At 41.6% G+C, this 20,986-nt stretch overlaps 1 protein-coding gene across 4 annotated transcripts in view; it reads left to right on the top strand.

Annotated features, from left to right (window-relative positions):
• The window catches only part of CACNA2D1 (calcium voltage-gated channel auxiliary subunit alpha2delta 1), a 506,289-nt gene that overhangs the window by 234,057 nt on the left and 251,246 nt on the right, over positions 1-20,986 (top strand). For all 4 annotated transcript variants that reach the window (XM_069978323.1, XM_069978313.1, XM_069978341.1 and 1 more), the window contains exon 5: positions 9,173-9,217. In XM_069978323.1, the coding sequence (XP_069834424.1) occupies positions 9,173-9,217 (45 nt within the window). The remainder of the gene's footprint in view (positions 1-9,172; positions 9,218-20,986) is intronic.

Raw genomic sequence — 20,986 nt, 5'->3', positions numbered from 1 at the left:
ATCTGGCACAAAGGCATTAAAGGGGTACTCTGGGCAACATTTTTTACATAAGCCCAGTGATGGGTTATTTTAAAATAATAAAGCACACTTACCTCCCTGGCTCTGTCAAGGTGCGCACTCCTAAACTCAGCTGAGTGAGGAGGTTATACCGTCTTTTTGCCTGGTGTCATGTCTTCGTCGCTAGCACTCAGCTAACTTAATTTGGACAGGGATAGTCACTTGGGAATAAGGGAGATGAAAAGCAAATCTCACCTTGACAGCTCTAGCGCTTACGCTACTACCTTGACACTCCGTCCCGCTGTTCGTCTGCTTTCGGGTCCTGGGGCCATGACGTTAAAGGCTCACCCAGCCAATCAGTGACTCAGACGGGAAAGCGTTGCAACCGCTGATTGGCTGAGCGCGTCTGCAACATCCTCGCCCCATGATCCAGAAAGGGCCAAACAGTAGGACAAAGTGGCAGAATCATGGCGATGGCACTAGAGTTAGTGAGTTAAGTATGCTTTATTATTCTAAAACAACATATCCCCGGCCATATGTTAAAAAATGTTACTTGCCCAGAGTACCCCTTTATTGTTTTTGTGCCAAATACCACAAGCTACCACAAGGCTACCACAAGGCACCTAGAGTCTGTGTCTCAAATGGTGGCAAGACATCAACAGAGGATTGTTTAACAGATTCTATATGTGACCAGGCTGCCCACTCTCTAGGTAAATTAGTGATGTTTTAACCAACAATGGTCTATGTCAAGCATACTTGATTATCAAGTATTCTTGATAAAGACCATTACCAGTCAAAATGATGCTGTCTTTACCTTTAAGCATTTGGACTTTTGCTGAATTTTGGATGCTGTTGGACTCTCTGTACTCTGATATGTCACAAGGACATTTCAGAAATATTGATCGGTGTGGGTCTTACTCCACCAATCAGGAGAAATGAACAAGGAGATCTGTGACAGCGCGCTGCACTTTCCAGCTGACTTCCCGCTGTCAAGAATTTCCATTCAGCGGCCCTATACCTATTATGCATCTGTCTGGACAGAGATAACCGTGACACAGTGAATGAAATGTGCTACCACACACTTGTCTTGTTCTCCTGATTGGTGGGGGTCTCAGCAGACCTTACCAATTAAGACATTTTACATGTCCTTGTGTCCCTTTTTATTTTGATGACAGTTCCCATGTAAGTGCCAAAATGTAAAATAAGCCAATAATTTAATGTACAGCATAAAGAATTTTTGCTCTAACAGCAATGTGATAGCTAGCCTCTTTTTTTTATTTGCTTTTAGGCAAAGAATATGTTTTCATGTTTTTATATACAGGCATCATACTAAAAGTATTTATATCAATGATACCGCCATAATGTTCTTTCTGTGCAGCAGATTCGAAGTAGTTTATATATTCTTTTCAAATATTCATGAACACTTTTTCACCATAAAAAAATGCTGTAAACCATTCACATCTTATTAAAATTTAATTTTAATGATATATTTTCTGTTGAAATTAGCACTTTTTCACTGTGGGTAGCAATATTTACATGGCTTGATTTGTGAATGTGAAGGCATGCTTCGGGCTATTGCTTGTCACCTCCCAAATGTAAAATGACAAGAATTATAGAAGCCCAGCTATTAATGCTACTGGGTGTTATCCCTTTGCTGTATTTAGATGTAGAAGATATAATGCAGAGGTGTCTAATAAATTGGTTAATATGTGCATAACGGAAAAATGAGAAATGATTTATGGGTCCTGTTACCAGTTTTTCATTAGTCTTATACAATGTAGCAATTTGTATTCTAGAATACATGCTTTTACCCTTTTTATATTGCTATGTTCACAACTTATGCCTGACTTTAGCCTCCAAATTTAGAAACATGTGATTTATTCTAAAAAGATATATTTTATAAATGTCCCTAAGTTTAACTAAAGTTTGACATGCCATAGAGACATGTTAAAAGTTTTGATCAGTCAAAGTTGAAGTGTTGAAACCCCCACTAATGGTTAGAATGAGCAAAAGGAAGCACTTGGTTGAACACTTCTCTCCACGACTTGCTGATCCTTCTGCTCTGCTGCAAAGACTTAACTATAGAATCAATCTCTTGTTTTGAGATGGAGAGTGCAGTAAGCCAGGGAAAGAAACACTCCCAGCTCATTCTAGCAATTGAATCAAATTTAAGCTTTTAAATTGTTGGTGTGGCATTACTATCAGAATAATACCATATTATTCTTATGGTCCGCACTCTGTGTTAAAGTTAGAAGCATATGGCCTACTGTTTTATTACTACCGTCATTGTATAGTTAGTATGCATTCGGTTAGTATACAGTCCAATATTTAAAAAGAAAATAAAGAATAGCTGCTTTCTTCCAAAGACAGAAAACCACCTCAGGTTGTACAGTTGTATGTGGTAATTCACCTTGGCAATTAATTTAAAGTGTACCTGTTGTTATAACTTTATAATCTAAGTCAACAGTATACTTTCTTTTTAAAAAATGTTATTATTATATTCAGTTATTATTGTTTTTATTATTATTAGTTATCATTCTGTAAAACAAAGCTATCATTTTCTAAGGGTGGTATTCCACGGGCTGATGGGGCCCGATAAACGAGCAGATCGGCGCTTGTTTACTGGGCCTATTCCACGGCCCGATTATCGTTAAACAAGGGCTGCAGGGACATCGTTACCTATGTCCTTGCAGCCCTAGCTTAACTAGTATACATTACCTCCTCCAGCTAACAGGCCACTTAGCCAATCACTGGCCGGGACCGCCGCGGCCAGTGATTGGCTGAACGGCCTGAGCTGAGATAGGCCACCCTGACGCTGGAGGAGCATGCGGGACCCGGGAGAAGCAGGAGAAGAGGAGCCCTGCACCCTGCTTAGGTAATGTATTCCATGTAGCGGTGCGGGGTCGCTGCCCGACAAATATAGGTCCTAACCTATATCAACGATCGGGCTATGACAACGACCGGCTGATGTTGTCTCTATTCCACGGAGTGATAATAGGCCAAATCGGGCCAATTCGGCCGATTATCGCTCCGTGGAATAGGGCCCTAACTTGTGCTGGTTGAAAAAAAGAGACTAAACATGTCAAGTCTGGACAGTACTGAGAGTCGGACTTCCTGTGTTTCCTGTGTTTGAAAAACTTCCTGTGTTTCCTGTGTTTGAAAAACAAAAACAAAGGTCAGAACAAAGAAAGTGCCGTGTTTTCCATGATAACTAAAATACAATAATGAATATAAATGGCAAACTTGGTATGGTGCAGAGGGAAGGTCCCTACTGGCGGAAATCCCAGTGTGGTCTGTGCACCAGGTTGTGTGGTTCCCAACCCCCGGGATGATGTTATGTCGGTGGTTGGAATACAGCTCAGCCAATGGTGGTATAGTCGGTACGCCAGTGCTAACTCAGCACACAGGTATGGTGTTGGACCTGCTTTTAGTTTTTTTGTGGCTGGCTGTATTGACCCCTAATGGTCGGTGACCTGTCAGGTTGTGATGGGTCCCTTGGGCTCTTATCACGGTGGTCCGAAGTGGAAATCTGTTCCACCTGGACCGTCGGTACCGCCACCCACAAAAAGGGGAAAATGAACCATGGTGTAGCCTGTGTAGCCGGTTGAATAAATAAACTGATCTTTACTGATAAGTCTCTCGTAATACAGGATGATAGGATAAGAGATAACTGGTACAGACTGGCTTTCACAGTGGTTTCTGGTTGCACGACTGGGAATCGCTATGTAGCCCCAGTCTATTTCTGATTTTATTAAAAATAAAATAAAATGACTGCTGAGATGTGATCTTTATAGAACAGGAATTGTCCAAGTACCACAAAATGCAGTGGCCAGAGTGAAAATAGCAAAATGTCAGGATTTTTTAAATACAGAAACTGACGTGGGGAAAAAAATCTTAAAAATAGGTAACATGAATATGCAATATAACAATAGTTGACTTTATCATAACACATTACCTATAAACATCTTAATGTTTTATGCTACCAGCAGAACTAGGAGTCAGTTATAGTGAGAAAGGTATTTGTACCTAATAGAAGAATAGAATGAAGCTGCTGATCCATTGCCTTTAAAAGTAAATCTAATTCCCCATGCTGTTTCCTCTCCCATTGAGAATTCGTCCAACCTTTTCTGCTAAAATAGAGTTTCAAATTAAAAACCAGGCAACAAAAAGGAAAAGAATCAGATTATAGATAGCCTATTTCTTACAGGCTCTCAGTGTCAGCCAGGTGAACTTTTCTTAAATTATTTAACATCCTATACTTTTATCGTCGGTAAGATTTTGGTCTTTGGTTATTTGATTCAACATTACTGATCAGTGTATTTTACTTTTCCATTGAATATGTACAATCCAGTGTTATTGTACTGCATAAAATCATTTCAGTGGCCAAATGCAGTGGTTCTTAAAAATGTAAAATCAATTTTACAATCAAATTTAAAATCAAAGTTCATGCTTTTTAGAAGACAAAGTGGTTTATTGTTAGCAGCTTAAATAGGATAGTTGTTGAATAAAAGTAACTGAGGTTTTTACAGTGCTGTTTGTAGGGAGCAGTAGCTCTATTGCTACAGAGCTTTAGGTTCCAATATTTTAATTTTCAAATTTATCTGTTATTTCTTACATATTGTTCTGTCCATGTAAGTGAGCTAAAAATTTGTGATGTAAAGTGAGGCAAAGGATGAAGTTGTCTGGAATTGTTGCCTTCCTCCCTACTCCTCCAGCTGTGCTCCATTAAAGGGTAACTCCAACATCAGGTAACACTAATGTGGTAATAATTTGTTTTTCATCACCGTCTACCCTGACTACTCCCACAGCACTCCTTTCAGTTCCCTGCCCAAAGTTGTTGCAGAACATCTTATTTCACTGTGACCTATTGCACTCTGCATCAGTGAGGTTGCAGCATCTCCTGCATCATTCAAGGCCCCATAAAAAGATATATATGTATCTGTGTATACGACAGGGAGAAAGTAGTATAGCCTGTAGTGATGAGCGAATAGTGAAATATTCGAATATTCGATATTCGTACGAATATCACCCGAATATTCGATTGAATATTCAATCCCATTAAAGTCTATGGGAACAAGTATTTGATTATTGAAAAACATCTATTCAACCACTTGGAGGTAAAAACCGGAAGCTGGGGGATTTGAACGGTTATCGAATATTTATCAAATATTCGGCGAACTATTTGATAATATTCGATAGATTGAATACCTTACTATTCGATCGAATATCTATTCGATCGAACAGTATTCGCTTATCACTAATAGCCTGGAAGGCTGTCGAGAGATTGTAACATCACTCAGGGGGACAAGATCCAGACAAGCCTCTTGTGACATCAGACCAGGGCAGACCTTTGGGGTGTGCGACCTGTGCAAGTTAGATGTGACACACAACATATCTAACTTATATATCTAGTTAGATGTGCAGTGCAGGTCTCTGCCAAAGCATCCCTGGCCGCCCTCCTCCTGCAGGGCTTGTTTCCTCTCCTTCCCTGTGCAGCGCTGTAGCATGTCGTCACCCGGACCAAAGTCTAATCAGCCAATCAGTAAGGGGACATGTGGTCCGGGTGAAGTCATGCCATGCCGGCGCTCTGGTATGAGAACTCTCGGCGGGGATGGTAGTTGTTCAGGGAGCTGGGGGTGATAGTTGTGTGGGTGGCTGTAGTTGTGTGGGGGTGGTAGTTGTTTGGGGGGGCTGTAAATGTGTGTGGGGGCTCGGGTGGTAGTAGGCTGTAGTTGGGTGGGGGCTGTAGTTGTTTGTGTGGGGGGGTGGTTGTTGTTTGGGTGTCTGGGGTTGATAGTTGTGTGAGGAGATGGGGGTGGTAGTTGTTTAGGGGGGCTGGGAGTGGTAGTTGTGTGCACTATAGGGATACTGTGAGTGTGTGTGGTGTGTAGTAGGTTTGTAGCATGTATGATATGTTAAATTTTCTTGACTTGGTTCAGAAAAATTTTGTAAAATTCTAAATGTTTGTTTAGTGAGAGGCGCGTGCTAAATATATTACATTCAATATCTAATTACAGCTCTTACTCGTGTGCTAATTAGAAAGGCACAAAGGATTTTAATATGATAATAATGTGAAATGTACATACCTATAGTTAGAGGTGTAGTGTAATTTAAGTATGTTTAGAAAGTGTTAAAATGTCTACACTGTAAGACCGGGTTCACACAACATATTATACTGCCGTGTCACAGGACGGCCGGTGTGAGGGAAGTTCATCTCGGCGGGTACTGCGGTACCGGCTGGCTTCATTTCTTTTTAATTGGGATGCGGGCGCACCCGTGTGCCCAGATTCCAATTAACCATAGCTGACAATGTAAAGTCCGGCTGGAGATGCACTTTATATTGTTTGCTCTGTCAGTGCATCCAAAACTGGTATGTGTAGCACAGTGGGTATGTCTAACAATACACCAGATATTGTGAGCCATAAAATTCTTTAGTTCAGTGCTTGACTGTTGTTCTGACTGCTTAGCTTCAGATGACCTTTACTGCAATCAATACTAATGGGAAGGGGGGATGATGTGGCCAGCATGGCTAGAAGCAGTCACATCTACTGTGTCCTATTAGCAAGTTACCAGTACCTAGCGTATGGCGCAAGCACCGATCAAAGTTGTTTTGTTTTAGAAATTGTGGCATTTTATTGAGTAGGAACACAGCTCACCACACCTATCAGGAACTGAGGCACTAGAGACCTGACATTTTCCCTTTAAACAATATTACATCAACCTGTCAGGGCCACATACAATGTATCAGTTCTGCTGGGGTATTTCTTTAAATGGACTTAAACATAAATATTAACCCACAAAATGTAAAAAAAAATTAAACAAACAGAAAGCCCTGGAAAAATAAACCCCACTATTTTTATGGGAAATAATGGAAAACAGCCACTCTGCAATCTTATTTCACCCTTTTAGCCTATTAGTTCATCTTTCTGTATCTCCTCTGGTCTCTTTACTTTCTGTGGGTGGGTCTCAGATCATGTAACCAGGACGCAAATGTATTTTTTAGGGGTGCATTGCAGTCTGATTCTTGGTAACAACTTAGTTACTACAGCTTGCATCTTCAGTCTCCCTCCAGTGAGCTGTGAACAAAGTAATCCCTAGCACACAGGTCCAGAGATTCAGAGATACATGGTGCTGTGGCATCTCATTTCCCTGAATTTTACTCTCCACTGCCCTCACCGAATTATCCTTCTTATCTAATAGTTTTGCTTCATATACTTCCTTTGTGCACTTCTATAAGCCTGGATATGTGAAGAAAGGTCTGATTCCCATGTTCCGAGATATATATTTATAAGTGTCTGTACAGACAGGTTTGTGGAAGTGTATAAAGGGAGTACAGTGCCATAAAAAGCAAGTAATTGTTGCATGTAATTTTGAAGTGTAATGGTCCTTTAACACGTGCCGATTATCATCCAGGAGGGTCGCTAGAAATGCTCCTGCAGCCGATAATCAGCTGGTAAAAGTGACAGCAACAGCTGAAGCTGGGCATGTCTGCCCCTTTACTCTAGTGTTCGGCAGGGGTCTCAGCACCCAGACCACAACCAATACAAACCTCTGACATGTCTCTAGGACAGTGCTTCTCAATTCCAGTCCTCAGGCCTCACCAACAGGTCATGTTTTGAGGCTATCCCATACAAAGATCACCTGTGATAATACCTGATGCACTGACTATAATTATATCACCTATTAAATACTAAGGAAATTCTCAAAACATGACCTGTTGGTGAGGCCTGAGGACTGGAATTGAGAAGCACTGTTCTAGGACATGTTAGAAGTTTATTTAAATGATAGGAACCCATTAAGCTAAATATAGGGCAATCCTGGAGATAAACTTATTAGAGGCTGTAAAAGCCTTCCAACTGGGGCGGAGGTTCTTAAACACACATCCAGAGCTACAATGGCATAGTTTTAATTAGAGATTAGTGAATCTCGAGCACGCACAGGCACCAATTGATTACCAGTGGCTGCAAATGCAGCCCTAGGGAGTCCTGAAAAACATGGGAGACTTAAGGCCAGATTCACACGTAACAGATCCACAGTGATTTTCACACTGCAAATTTGCTCCCTCCAAAGCAAGCCGGGAACCTCCGAAGCAAGCCGGATCGTGGAACAGATAATGTATGCTCCGGCCAGCAGGGGATTAATGGGGCTGTCACTTACATACTCGCAGCGGGATTGGCAGTATGTAATCTGATTAAAAATGACAGGCAAGGGATCCACAAATTTTCAGTGTGAAATCCATTGCGGATCTGTTACGTGTGAATCTGGCCTAAATCTGTGGCAAGAATATTGCTGTTCACAGACTCTTCCAATTCATTGATCTAGAGCTATTTTGCAAAAAAAAAAGGTGTCTAAATCCAAATGCATGCCACACTTTCCAAATTTTTATTAAGGAAAAAAAATCTAAAAGGTATATATCACAATTACTGGCTACTTTGTGTTGGGCTAGCACAGAAAATCCAAATAAAATCAGGTATGTGAGCGTAATGTGAAAAATAGTTCAAGGCACTGTATATGAGGTATAACCTTCTACATGGGTATCAATGCACCAAAAGAACTTGTGGTTGCACCAGAAAGTAGACTCAGAAATCTGCAGTGCAGGGAACAAGGGTGCTACCAGTGACATTAATGCATGATTAGAGATGAGCGAACCGGGTTCGGGTTCGAGTCGATCCGAACCCGAACGTTCGGTATTTAAATAGCTGTGGCTGCTGAACTTGGATAAAGCTCTAAGGTTGTCTGGAAAACATGGATACAGCCAATGACTATATCCATGTTTTCCACATAGCCTTAGGGCTTTATCCAACTTCAGCAGCCACCGCTAATCAAATGCCGAAAGTTCAGGTTCGGATTGGCTCCAGCATGCTCCAGGTTCGCTCATCTCTATGCATGATATCTCATAGCAGAAATAGAATTTTTAATCAATTGACAGAAATGCAATATTTATTTTCCCACTTACTGTTGAAATACTATATTTTTCTGGGAGAAGCCCTTCAAGGGATACATCAAGTAATGTGTGTTTATGCAGAAGGTAATATGTAACCTTAATAAACTTGGTACAATGGTCTATGGTCTCCCTTTGTTGTACAATGTTATTTAACTGTTAAAAAATTTGAGTTTTAATATATACACTATATATATATATATTAAAATGTAACCTTTTATCTGTTTTTGACAGGCTAAGTCTATAACTTATTACAATGCAAAAGAAGATCAAATGGATGTAAGTAATTATTTCCACTTATTTGCCTCTATGTTGTTATCCTCAGTTGTCACAGATGTGTAAAAAATAATCCTTTAGCTGTTATATTTTCATTTTCCTTGTTACATTAAGGTGTATTCACACTTTCATATTTAATTTGGCTATTGTATATTTTTATTAAATTGTGTCATGTTTGAAAAATCAACTGAAGTTGTTTGTCAAAGACTGACTTGTATAATTGAGATTGGTGGCCTTTAACTTGACTAGCAAAATGAAAGATTTCAGACCGGGGTTTTGAAGTTGTTCCTTGTTAGCCTCCAACTGGCATTAAAGGAAATTTTAAGTGGCTGTTTAAACAGGAATTACAGTGAAAATCGTATTTCCCATTGTAATGTTTTCATATACTGACAAGAGTTGAACTGGGCTAGATGGATACTGTAGATGGATAGATAGATAATGTAGATAGATAGATAGATAGATAGATAGATAGATAGATAGATAGATAGATAATATAGGATAGACAGATGGATAGATAGATAGATAATAGATAGATAGATAATGTAGATAGATAGATAGATAATGTAGATAGATAGATAGATAGATAGATAGATAGATAGATAGATAGATAGGAGATAGATAGATAGGAGATAGATAGATAGATAGACAGACAGATAGATCCATGGCTAAAAAGGCAAATGGCCATTGAAAAGTTTTTCTTTTTTTTTAATCTTTACTCTTACTTGTTGTCAAGTGATCTACATGAGGGTATGTTCCAATAACCAATATTCCCTCTAAGCTTGAGCCATTACTGAGCAGAACAGCAAGCAACTTGGGCAAAGTTCTAGCGAAATTGGGCAAACCAAAACTTAACACAGGAATATTGATACCTTAGTCTAAAAGCTAATGTAGTATAGCAAATGAAATATAGTGGAACAGTTAGTATACATTCACATGTAAATCTGTTGCAGATTTGATGCAATATTTATAATTTTAAAAACTATTTTTATGTATCCACCATAAAAAAAAATTACTTAAAAGATTTACATGTCAAACTGTTTTAATCTTAATATCTACAGTGACCTTCCCTAGTATCCAAGCATTACTTCAAATCCTTTAATTCATATGAAATACAGTACCACCCATCCCAGAGGGCCAGCTCTGAGTACCCAATTTTTACCTTCTAAGTTATCTTATTCTACAGCTTACTATACTCTTCTTCACTAGGAGTCCTCTATAGAGCTAAATATATATTGGTTCCTTCGAAGTAGGAACATCACCTGTTATATGAATAACTCTTATATCTATACTCTTATATCTTACACCCTCCCTTCCCTACTACCCACCCTCTCCCAATGAAGAATGAAGAAAACTAAATTTTGTTTTATAAATTTAGTTATATTGATTAATTGTCTATGCCATTCATTACATGTTATTAATAATGATCTATTTGAATTGTTTAGACAGTTATGCACACAGTGATATCATATATGTTTCATTATTTATACTTTTTTATTTGGGGAGACGAGTAAACTTTTAATGTTTTTTTTTTTTTTAAATTCAAAACAACTTTATTGGCAATTTTGATCCAGATGTATGCCATGAGCTGTAATAGCAAAAGCAAATCAGTGAGAAATCAATGTATTGCATTGTTATAGCGATGAAGTGAATGGTAAAAGTACTTACACTTTTACTAAGGCTGGGTTCACACTATGTATATTTGAGGCTGTATTTGTGAGGCTGTATAGCAACCAAAACCAGGAGTGGATTGAAAACACAGAAAGGCTATGTTCACATAATGTTGTAATTGAGTGGATGGCCGTCATTTAATGGCAAATTTTTGCTGTTATTTTAAAACAACGGCTGTTATATTGAAATAATGGCAGTTATTTACCGTTATATGACGGCCATCCACTCAATTTCAACATTGTGTGAACAGATCCTTTCTGTGTTTTCAATCCACTCCTGGTTTTGGTTGCTATGAGGACCTGACTTGAGGACCAAATACTGCCTGAAGTATACAGTGTGTGAACCCAGCTTAGGCTGCGTTCACACTACGTATATTTCAGTCAGTATATGTATATTTCAGTCAGTATATTTTAGTCAGTATTGCAACCAAAACCAGGAGTGGATTAAAAACACAGAAAGGATCTGTTCACATAATGTTGTAATTGAGTGGATGGCCGCCATTTAATGGCAAATATTTGCTGTTATTTTAGAACAACGGCTGTTATATTGAAATAATGGCCGTTATTTACTGTTATATGGCGGCCATCCACTCAATTTCAACATTGTGTGAACAGAGCCTTTCTGTGTTTTTATCCACTCCTGGTTTTGGTCGCAATACTGACTGAAATATACTGACTGAAATGTACGTAGTGTGAACACAGCCATACAGTATAAGCCTCTCTGTGTATGTAGAATAAGCAGTGGGAAAGCTGGGTTATGAAGTAGGTGTTCTCTTTTGTGTCAATTCTTTGTATAAGCAAAGGGTTAATAGCTGAGCAGGGAGAAGGAGTACAGAGCATGGCTGTAAAAGAGATAGCTGCCACAGCAATGGCCCCTCTATTTAAATACTCCAGGTGGAGCTGTGCCCCTAGTGTTAGAGCATTCTGTCACTCACCCGCTACTAGGAACACAGCACAGCATCCCACAGCCACAAAATGTCGGTTACCAGTGATGCAGCTACCTCCTTCCAGTTAAAGCTCAGAGCTGGCGTAGGTTTCAAAATTTTTCGCATGGCCGGCTCCATGCGATCGGGATTTATGTAGAGGCAATGCACCCTTACATAAATCCCCTGAGCTCCGGAGCTGCAGGGACATTTGTAAGCACGGTGTAAAAATGTCCCCCATAGTCTTAGGGAGAGTGAGTTGTGATTACAACATGCTGCCATGTTGTGCTGAATGAAGCAGTAGGTGCTGCAATCTCAATGACTGCAGTTGTCTTCAGTGAAATAAGATGTTCTGCAACATCTTTAGGCAGCGAACTGTCAGGGGTTTTGGGGAGGGTTGTAGATAGGGTGGGAGGACTGTAATGAACATCTGAGGAAAAGCAATGCATCCTGGGACTTCAGAGGATGGTGTGCTGTTTACAAAGCGAGGGAGGAGCTAAGAAGATAAAGACAATACTCATTTTGTATTGCTGCTGTTTTCTATTTTCTGCTAGTCGTGAATCACGCAAAAGCTTCTAAAACCAGTTCTTTTAGTGAAACACTATGGGGGAGTATGAACATAGCCTGTTAGTGTTATAAACACTATATAAGATATATATCTTAGTGTTTCAATTAAATGAAATTGAATAAAAATAAAACCCCTTCAATACACCTACACTAGCAGGTTAAAGGGGAACTCCGGATAAAAAAAACTTGTTTTCTATTAAAAGTACATTAAAAGTTATATAGATGTGTTTTGTATTACTGTACCTGTACAGTACTGCCACACTGGTAGCTGCTAGAAATCCAGGAAGTGAAAAAAAAATGGCCTCTGTGCCAATTTACATTGTCTTCTGCTCCTTCTGATATCCCCCCTTAGGAGACAAATATTCCATGCCTCTCATCATCTCTGACCGGCCAGAAGCAGCTGCTGCACTTATTTTACTGATTGTAATGGGTGGGGGACAGTGATGACCACATGAGAAAAAGCATTGCATTCTGGGAAATGCTAAACCAGGAAGGACAGAAACAAAAAACAGAGCAACCCCCCCCCCCACACAAAAAATAATAATAATAATAAATAAATAAATAATAAATGGATTTTAGGTAGCTTTAAAAATTTAATAGATAGGTAAGTAATGCGTTATGCTTCTGCAGAAGTTTCATTTATTTTTAACCTCTACCTGGAGTTCCCCTTTAAGTTGCCTAATCCTAATGACCCTTGTACTGCTAATTGAATCAGGGGCAAAGCAGGTTTGTGGGTTCAACTTCACAAAGTGTTAATTTTGCCATTTTTGGAATTACCTTTATTTGATAGTCATCCACTTAGGTAAATTCTCTGTCTTAGATGAAAAACTATTTTATAAAACACTATTAATGGTAATAAGCTGTAGTTTCATAAATGATGAACCAAAGTCTCTGTGACCCAATTTATTATGTAAACTTCAAAGGACTTTCAGAATGTACTAATGAGCATCTGGAGGCTATGGATATTTCCAGACATGCATGCTTTATTTACATAGTGTCAATGTAAGATGTGATATCTATAGCTAGAAATAAAGGTAACTACTGTACATCTATTTATCCATCTCCAAGCATCCATTAGATGTTTACTTATGGCTATAAATAGGAGAACCACAGCAAATTCTCCTGTGCCATATGGATATTTTCATGGTGTTTTAAGGGGTTATTCTATTAAAATGTTACCTATAGGCAATGGCGGATTATAATGTAGGCGGTTTGGGCGGCCGCCCGGAGCCCGAGGCTCCGGGGGGGCCCATGCCTTGCCGCCCACATTATAATGCCGCCCGGGAGGCCCCCTCGCCACTGCACTCTTGTGAGCGCAAGCATTGTTTCGCTTGCGGTCACAAGAGTCTCCGGCTGCCTCCGGCTGATGCGCGGCTGCCGGGGGTGTCCCGTCCTCTCCCCGGCAGCGCGCGCATCTCACAGCTCCTAGTGCCGCCTGGGGCCCTGACTTCCGGTACTGGGAGCGCACGTACCGGAAGTCAGGGCCCAGGCGGCACTAGGAGCTATGTGATGCGTGCGCTGCCGGGGAGAGGACGGGACACCCCCGTCAGCCGCGCATCAGCCGGAGACTGCAGATGGAGAGAGGATCGACGGGGGAACGCAGGGTAGGTGAGTTATATTTTGTTATTTGTGTGTTATTTACTGACTGGGGGGGCTTCTATAAAGGGGAGAAGAGGGGGACCAGCTATAAGGGGGGGGGGAGAGGGGGACCAGCTATAAGGGGGGGAAGAGGTGGACCAGCTATAAGGGGGGGGGGGGGGAAGAGGGGGACCAGCTATAAGGGGGGGGGAAGAGGGGGACCAGCTATAAGGGGGGGGAAGATGGGGACCAGCTATAAGGGGGGAAAGGAGGACCAGCTATAAGGGGGGAGAGGGAAGAGGGGGAGAGGGAAGAGGGGGACCATCTATAAGGGGGGAAAGAGGGGGACCATCTATAAGGGGGGGAAGAGGGGGACCATCTATAAAAGGGGGAAAGAGGGGGACCATCTATAAGGGGGGGAAGAGGGGGACCATCTATAAGGGGGGAAAGAGGGGGACCATCTATAAAGGGGAAAATAGGGGGACCATCTATAAGGGGGAAAGAGGGGGACCATCTATAAGGGGGAAAGAGGGGGGACCATCTATAAGGGGGAAGAGGGGGACCATCTATAGAGGGGAAAAGAGGGGGACCATCTATAAGGGGGAAAGAGGGGGACCATCTATACGGGGGGAAAGAGGGGGACAATCTATAGAGGGGGAAAGAGGGGGACCATCTATAAGGGAGGGGGAGGGGGACCAGCTATAAGGGGGGAAAGAGGGGGACCATCTATAAGGGGGGAAAGAGGGGGACCATCTATAAGGGGGGAAAGAGGGGGACCATCTATAAGGGGTAAAGAGGGGGACCAGCTATAAGGGGGGAAAGGAGGACCAGCTATAAGGGGGGAGAGGGAAGAGGGGGACCATCTATAAGGGGGGAAAGAGGGGGACCATCTATAAGGGGGAAAGAGGGGGACCATCTATAAGGGGGAAAGAGGGGGACCATCTATAGGGGGGGAAAGAGGGAGACCATCTATAAGGGGGAAAGAGGGGGACCATCTATAAGGGGGAAAGAGGGGGACCATCTATAGGGGGGGAAAGAGGGAGACCATTTATAAAGGGGGACTATCTCCTATAGGATTAGCACCCTCCTCTCCTGACATCCTCTGTGCTGCTGGGACCTCCCCTATAGATCAGCACCCTCCTCTCCTGACATCCTCTGTGCTGCTGGGACCTCTCCTATAAGATCAGCACCCTCTTCTCCTGACATCCTCTGTGCTGCTTGGACCTCTCCTATAAGATCAGCACCCTCCTCTCCTGACATCCTCTGTGCTGCTGTGACCTTGGGGGGGGCAACATCAGGGGACCAGGTGAGGTGGCGATATGTTTATTGGGGGCAGTGGAGGTGGGGTGGGCAATGCTTACTGGGGGTAGCAGCAAGGGACCAAACATTATGTTTATTGGGGCCAGCAGGGAGGGGAGGCAGGCAGGCAGTGTTTATTGGGGACAGTGTGGGGGGGGGGGAGGCGCAGTAGCAGATTATAATGTGGGCGAATTGACTGGGGGGGGGGGGGGCAGGTTGGGTGGACAGCCCGGGGCCCAGGGTACATTTAATCCGCCACTGTCTATAGGTGATAATTATATATAGTGGGGGGGGGGGGGTTGCTTTCTTTAAACATCCATTTATAAAAGTTGCAAGCATAGGCATGCTGTTAAGGTTGTCACATGTTTATCAATGTGTTCTCATTGGCAAAAGTTCATAACACACTTGCTTTAGCAAATAGGTATTACTGTAGTGGTCCCGGCTGCAGTGACTGTTATCAGAATTGCCCTTTTTATGAACAAGAGTGATTCAGTTACAAAGGGAAAAAAAGCCGCTGGGCAGTCTTTTCTGTCAGCTCATCAGCAAACATAGGCTGTTTTCCAACAGCCTGTGTCTACTTTGGCATACAAAAAATACAGGCTGCATTTGCAGCCACACAATAGAGACCTTGCTCATGTGTAACCTTATTAAATGCCTCATGCTGTTAATACCAGAATTCTAGTATGCAGAATTCAATAATGTACAAGTGTACATGCATTTTTGATTATTTGTAGAATATGTAGATTTAATATGCAAGAATTATAAAAATAATACCAAGGTTTCTCTTAGGCATATGATATAGATAGATAGATAGATAGATAGATAGATAGATAGATAGATAGATAGATAGATGCACATTTAATTATATTTTAAGGCCTTTGCTTCTTTTTGGTCTGGCATCCATCTATCATCTATGTTTGCTCTGTGTTGCATTATTATGGCAGCATTTTATTCAGTAAAAAAAAATTGCCAATTCAACGTTTCTTTTTTGTTAGTACAACTCATGCCTTTGTGCTTTGTGCTTTTTGTTTACACTTTGCGTGTTGTATGCTTTTCAAGTTGAATGGTAATATAATTGTCAGTTTCCATGGATACCTGCAAGCATAGTTTCTTTTTGATATATATATATATATATATTATTTTTTTTTTTTTTTTTTTATTTGGGAGGGAGCTACTAAAGTGCTTCCCTACCTTTTTAAAAAATAGTATGTATGTTAAAATATTTCTTTTGTGAGGTTAGTTGTTGTTTTTTTTTAACCCCTAGATGACCAAGGACATACCGGTACACCCAGTATAAAAAAAATAAAAATAATAAAAAGTGATGAAAAAGGTAGATCTTCACAAATATGGTATTAATAAAAACTAGAGATCATGGTGGAAAAAAATGACACCCCATACAGCCCCATAGGTGAAAAAATAAAACTGTTATAAGCGTCACAATAGGCCCATTTTATTAATAATTAATTGGCCAAAAAAATGATTTCATAAAAAAATATATATATAACATTAGAGAATCTGTGTAAACCTGCATACGGTTGTGTTCGGACTGACCTATACCTAATAATGGTATCATGTCGCTTTTACCGTATAGTGCATAATGTAGACACAGGAACCCACCAAAAGTTACCATATTGCATTCTTTTTTACGATTTCACTAATTTATATCTTCATAAATAATATTTTGGATTCCGTCATACATGTTATGGTAGAATGAAAGATGCCATTACAAAGTACAACTATTCCTGTAACAAACAAGCTCTTACATGGCCCCATAGATAGAAAAATGAAAAGTGCTAGAGCTCTTAGAAGGGGAGGAGGAAAAAACGAAAACACAAAATTAAAATTTGATCTCATTGAGACCTATGCTTTATAGATATACAGCATAGATCAATGAGAAAGGCACTCGATTGGTTTCGGCTGCTGCAGCCAAAAGCATTCGAGTGCTGAGTATAGAGATCCTGGCCAGGTGAAGACACGGGGATCTCTCCTCTGGGACAACGTCCCGGGGGGCGATCTCCGCCACTAGACCACCACGGATGGAAGTAAGTAATCAGATGCAGCTGTCAACTTTGACAGCTGCATCTGATTACTTTATTAGCAGGCATGGCGATCGGACTGTGCCTGCTAATAGCAGCAGCCCTGGGCTACCTGCTGCACCCGGGATCGCAGCGGTTCACCACGCGGCCCCGCTCTGAACTCCCCGAGGCAACCGCAAGGCGTAAATATATACGCCCATGGTCGTTAAGGGGTTAAACCTCTTTTTCTCGGGTATTTAGCTTCTGCTGCAGCCGCGGACGGTACATGCAGCAGGCTGCTCAGAATAGCGGTATACAGTGCTGTTTGGTTCCCTTTAACTGGCCCTATAACTATGTTACCTGACATGAGAATACCCCTTGAAAGGGAATGTGCTCTCAGAAGATAATGTTTTTAGACATATCAAAAGTTTTGATCGGTCCAAGTTTAAATACTCACATAGGGATGGGGCTTCATGTAGCCATTGGAATGGGACGACCTAGAGATCTGGTCCCTTCCCTCTCCAGGTCGGCCCATTCCAATGGCTGCAGAGGGGGCGGGGCTCAGGCCTCTAGGTTGACTTATTCCAGTGGCTACTGAGAGGGTGGGCCTAGACGGCGATGACTCCAATGCAGGGCCTACTGGGCCAATGTGGGTGGAGTTATGGGGTTCTATGTCTGTTAAGCCCCACCCCTGTCCACCATCAATGATTTGTTGAGGGGAGAGACCACAAAGAAAATCCTTTATATGGTAAGATATGAAATGTTCCCAAATAAGCTTAAAGGGAACCAATCAGCCCAATCAGGCTCATATGTTTCCCTGAACCGCTGTACACAGCTCCTGCAGCAGCCACGGCACATACCGGCCTCTGCTGCAGCAGAAGCTGTATAACTAAAAAAAGCACTTTAATCCCCCGGGCGCGTGACAGCCAGAGGCGGGGAGGTAGTCATCTGGACGACTCCCCGCCCGTGTCTAGTCAGTTATATAGCTCCTGCTGCAGCTGCGGCCGGTACGTGCCCTGGCTGCTGCAGGAGCTGTATACAGCGGTTCCCTTTAAGAATGGTGCTGAGAGCTCCTTATGTGGAAACAGGGGTGACTATCACTTTAAGATATACATGCGTATGCTAATCATTCCTAGCATCTTTGTGTATTTCTCTTATACTAAATGTTTTGACTTTCATATAAAGACAGACCAATACTTGATTCTACTTACATAATCCAATTTGAGACAACTTTAAGTCATCTGGATCTGCAGTTATGCAGAGTATTTGCTAATAGCTCTAGTGCTTCCTCTCTTTCTCCCTTTAATTAACTGCACACGTTTCTCCACAGCAAGGGTTCCATGCTTAATTGACCGCACTGATTTATGTGGGCAGAGGACCACTTCACTATACATTGGTACCTTGGTTTAAGAGTAACTTGGTTTAAGAGCGTTTTGGTTTAAGAGCTCACAGTTTTTAAAAATTGTGACTTGGTTTAAGAGCATTGCTTTGGTTTAAGAGCTCCCTGTACTGGGTGGGAGGGTAAGTGAAGGAAGGACATGGACTGCATAGCGGGGTCTACAGCCTTGTACTCTGACCCAGGAAGTCTCCCTCACCTTAAAATTAAAGCAGATCCACTTAGGCTGAGGCGTACATCAGAGGACAGGACTTTGGAGGTAATCTCTTCATAGCTGTAACCCCTCTCTCCCTGGACATTTATTTATTTTCTTGTTTGAGTAAGTCTGCATTGTTTGTTTAGTTTTTATTACTTTTGTTATATCTCGATGTTCTCATATGTAGCTTATATCTGTCCATAATAATCAATGCACATATCCTCTCTAATAACACTTAGGCATAAATTGTACTGTGTGTTATGGTGGAGTAACTAATACATTTTCATGTGTCACGTTCTGTAAGATCCATGCTAAAAGAAATCAGATTCTGGCTTGCTAGAGATTGAAAGATCAACATTCATTTAAAAAAAAAAAACCTTTTCTGACACGTCACTGCAAATGAAATAGCATTTACACCTATGAAATGTATCACTGCGAGACATCACAATCCATTCTCAGCCTTACACAAGTGCTGGAAGAAATTGATGGCTCTTCAAAGTTATAAATCATCAAGTTCAAATTTTACATTATTCTTACTTTTATCCCAAGCAATGCATAAAATGCTAAGTTTAGCAACTAATGTTTTGGCTACTGGATTACAAAAGGGCAGTGATTAAGCTAGTATGGTGCCAAGTAGACACAGGAGGTTTTATTACCATATAATGAATGGGAACAGTGCGTCTGCACTTGTGTTACAGGAGCCCCTAGACAACTGGCTGGTCATAAAGTGCTCTCCTTCTGGGACCTTAGGGATTCATTTTAATCTGTAGTAAAACCTAACAGCTGTGTTACACAGCCGGATGACTTTATGTAAGCAAGAGCCGATCTGCTAGATTGGTGCTTGCTTACTGACCCCATACACAGCACGATAACCGCGCAGCAATGATCATTAGCGATGTCCGTGCAGCCCTTGTGTTATACAGTAAATGTAAAATAATACAGCATACCTCCCAAGTGTCTTTTTTTGGAGGGACATTGCCTACTTTTGACCCCCATCCCTCTGTCCCTTTTTGCCCTTTACATGTCCCTCTTTTAGGAATCAGATTTGCATTAATAAACAGTTTATGTTGCTCTAGAATGTGTTGGGTTTCTTACTGTATAATAGGCCCAAAGTTGCACATTATTCCATCATGTGGTGCACGATGGATCTAAAAAAATTGTTGTATTCAGATAAATCAAGAGACATTATGTCAGGATCGGGCCATACAGACACGACAAGACAGTGGGCCCTAGGTCTAAACCCACCCACTGTCCCTGCTTGCTTGCCTCGATCGGCCCTAGGCGGCCGTGGACAACCACGAAGACGTTCCCTACGCTGATAAACTGCACACAGAACGAGACGGACGAACAAACATAAAAGAATGGTGAACAAGCCGGGTCAAATCCACACAGGCAACGCAGTACAAAATCAGCAGGCAAAGGGATTGTCAAATAGTCAGGCAGAAGGTCAGATTATAAATTGAGTCAAACAGAGGAATTAGAAGAGGGGTCCGCAGGAATAGATGGGGGAGCTGGGACCAGGAGTTAACCTAAATAGCCAGCGCTGGGACTCAGCCTCAGCTTTGGTTTATGCTGACCAAGAGCCCGGTCTGGATCCCCATTGAACCCAGCGCTCTGATTTCCCAGGTACAGACAGGCAGAGAAACCCGTCAATCACAGCAACATCACAGGTGTAAAATCAAGTCCAGAAGCTTCTCAGCTTAACTCCTGCATAGCCAGAAGCTGAGAAGCAATCGGGCATGGCACACAAATGCAAAACACCAGGTCCAGTTCACACAGGCTACTGCAGATTCCTGACACATTATGGTCCCTCTCACACATGCAGTTTATATGGCCCCATACACACATCTGTAGGTATTAAGTATCTGTTTTGGGGACATAATCCGTAACAGAAGAAATTATTAATCAATTGTGCGTCCATGTCAGCTATTTGACAGCGGGTCAAAACAAGGACACTTGTTACATCTATAATCCCGTCTGCAGTTGCTGATCCGTAATAACAGACAGGGTTACTATGTGTGACTGGAACCTAAGGTTGCAGTCATACATACAGGATCTGCTGTAGATTTCCAGATGTAATCAATGTAACTAAATCAACCACAAGTGTCCCTCTTTGGCTGTCCAAAAAGTT

This window comes from Dendropsophus ebraccatus, chromosome 1 (assembly GCF_027789765.1).
Source record: "Dendropsophus ebraccatus isolate aDenEbr1 chromosome 1, aDenEbr1.pat, whole genome shotgun sequence".
Classification (NCBI taxonomy): Eukaryota; Metazoa; Chordata; class Amphibia; order Anura; family Hylidae; genus Dendropsophus; species Dendropsophus ebraccatus.
This window is presented reverse-complemented; position numbering and strand designations above follow the sequence as displayed.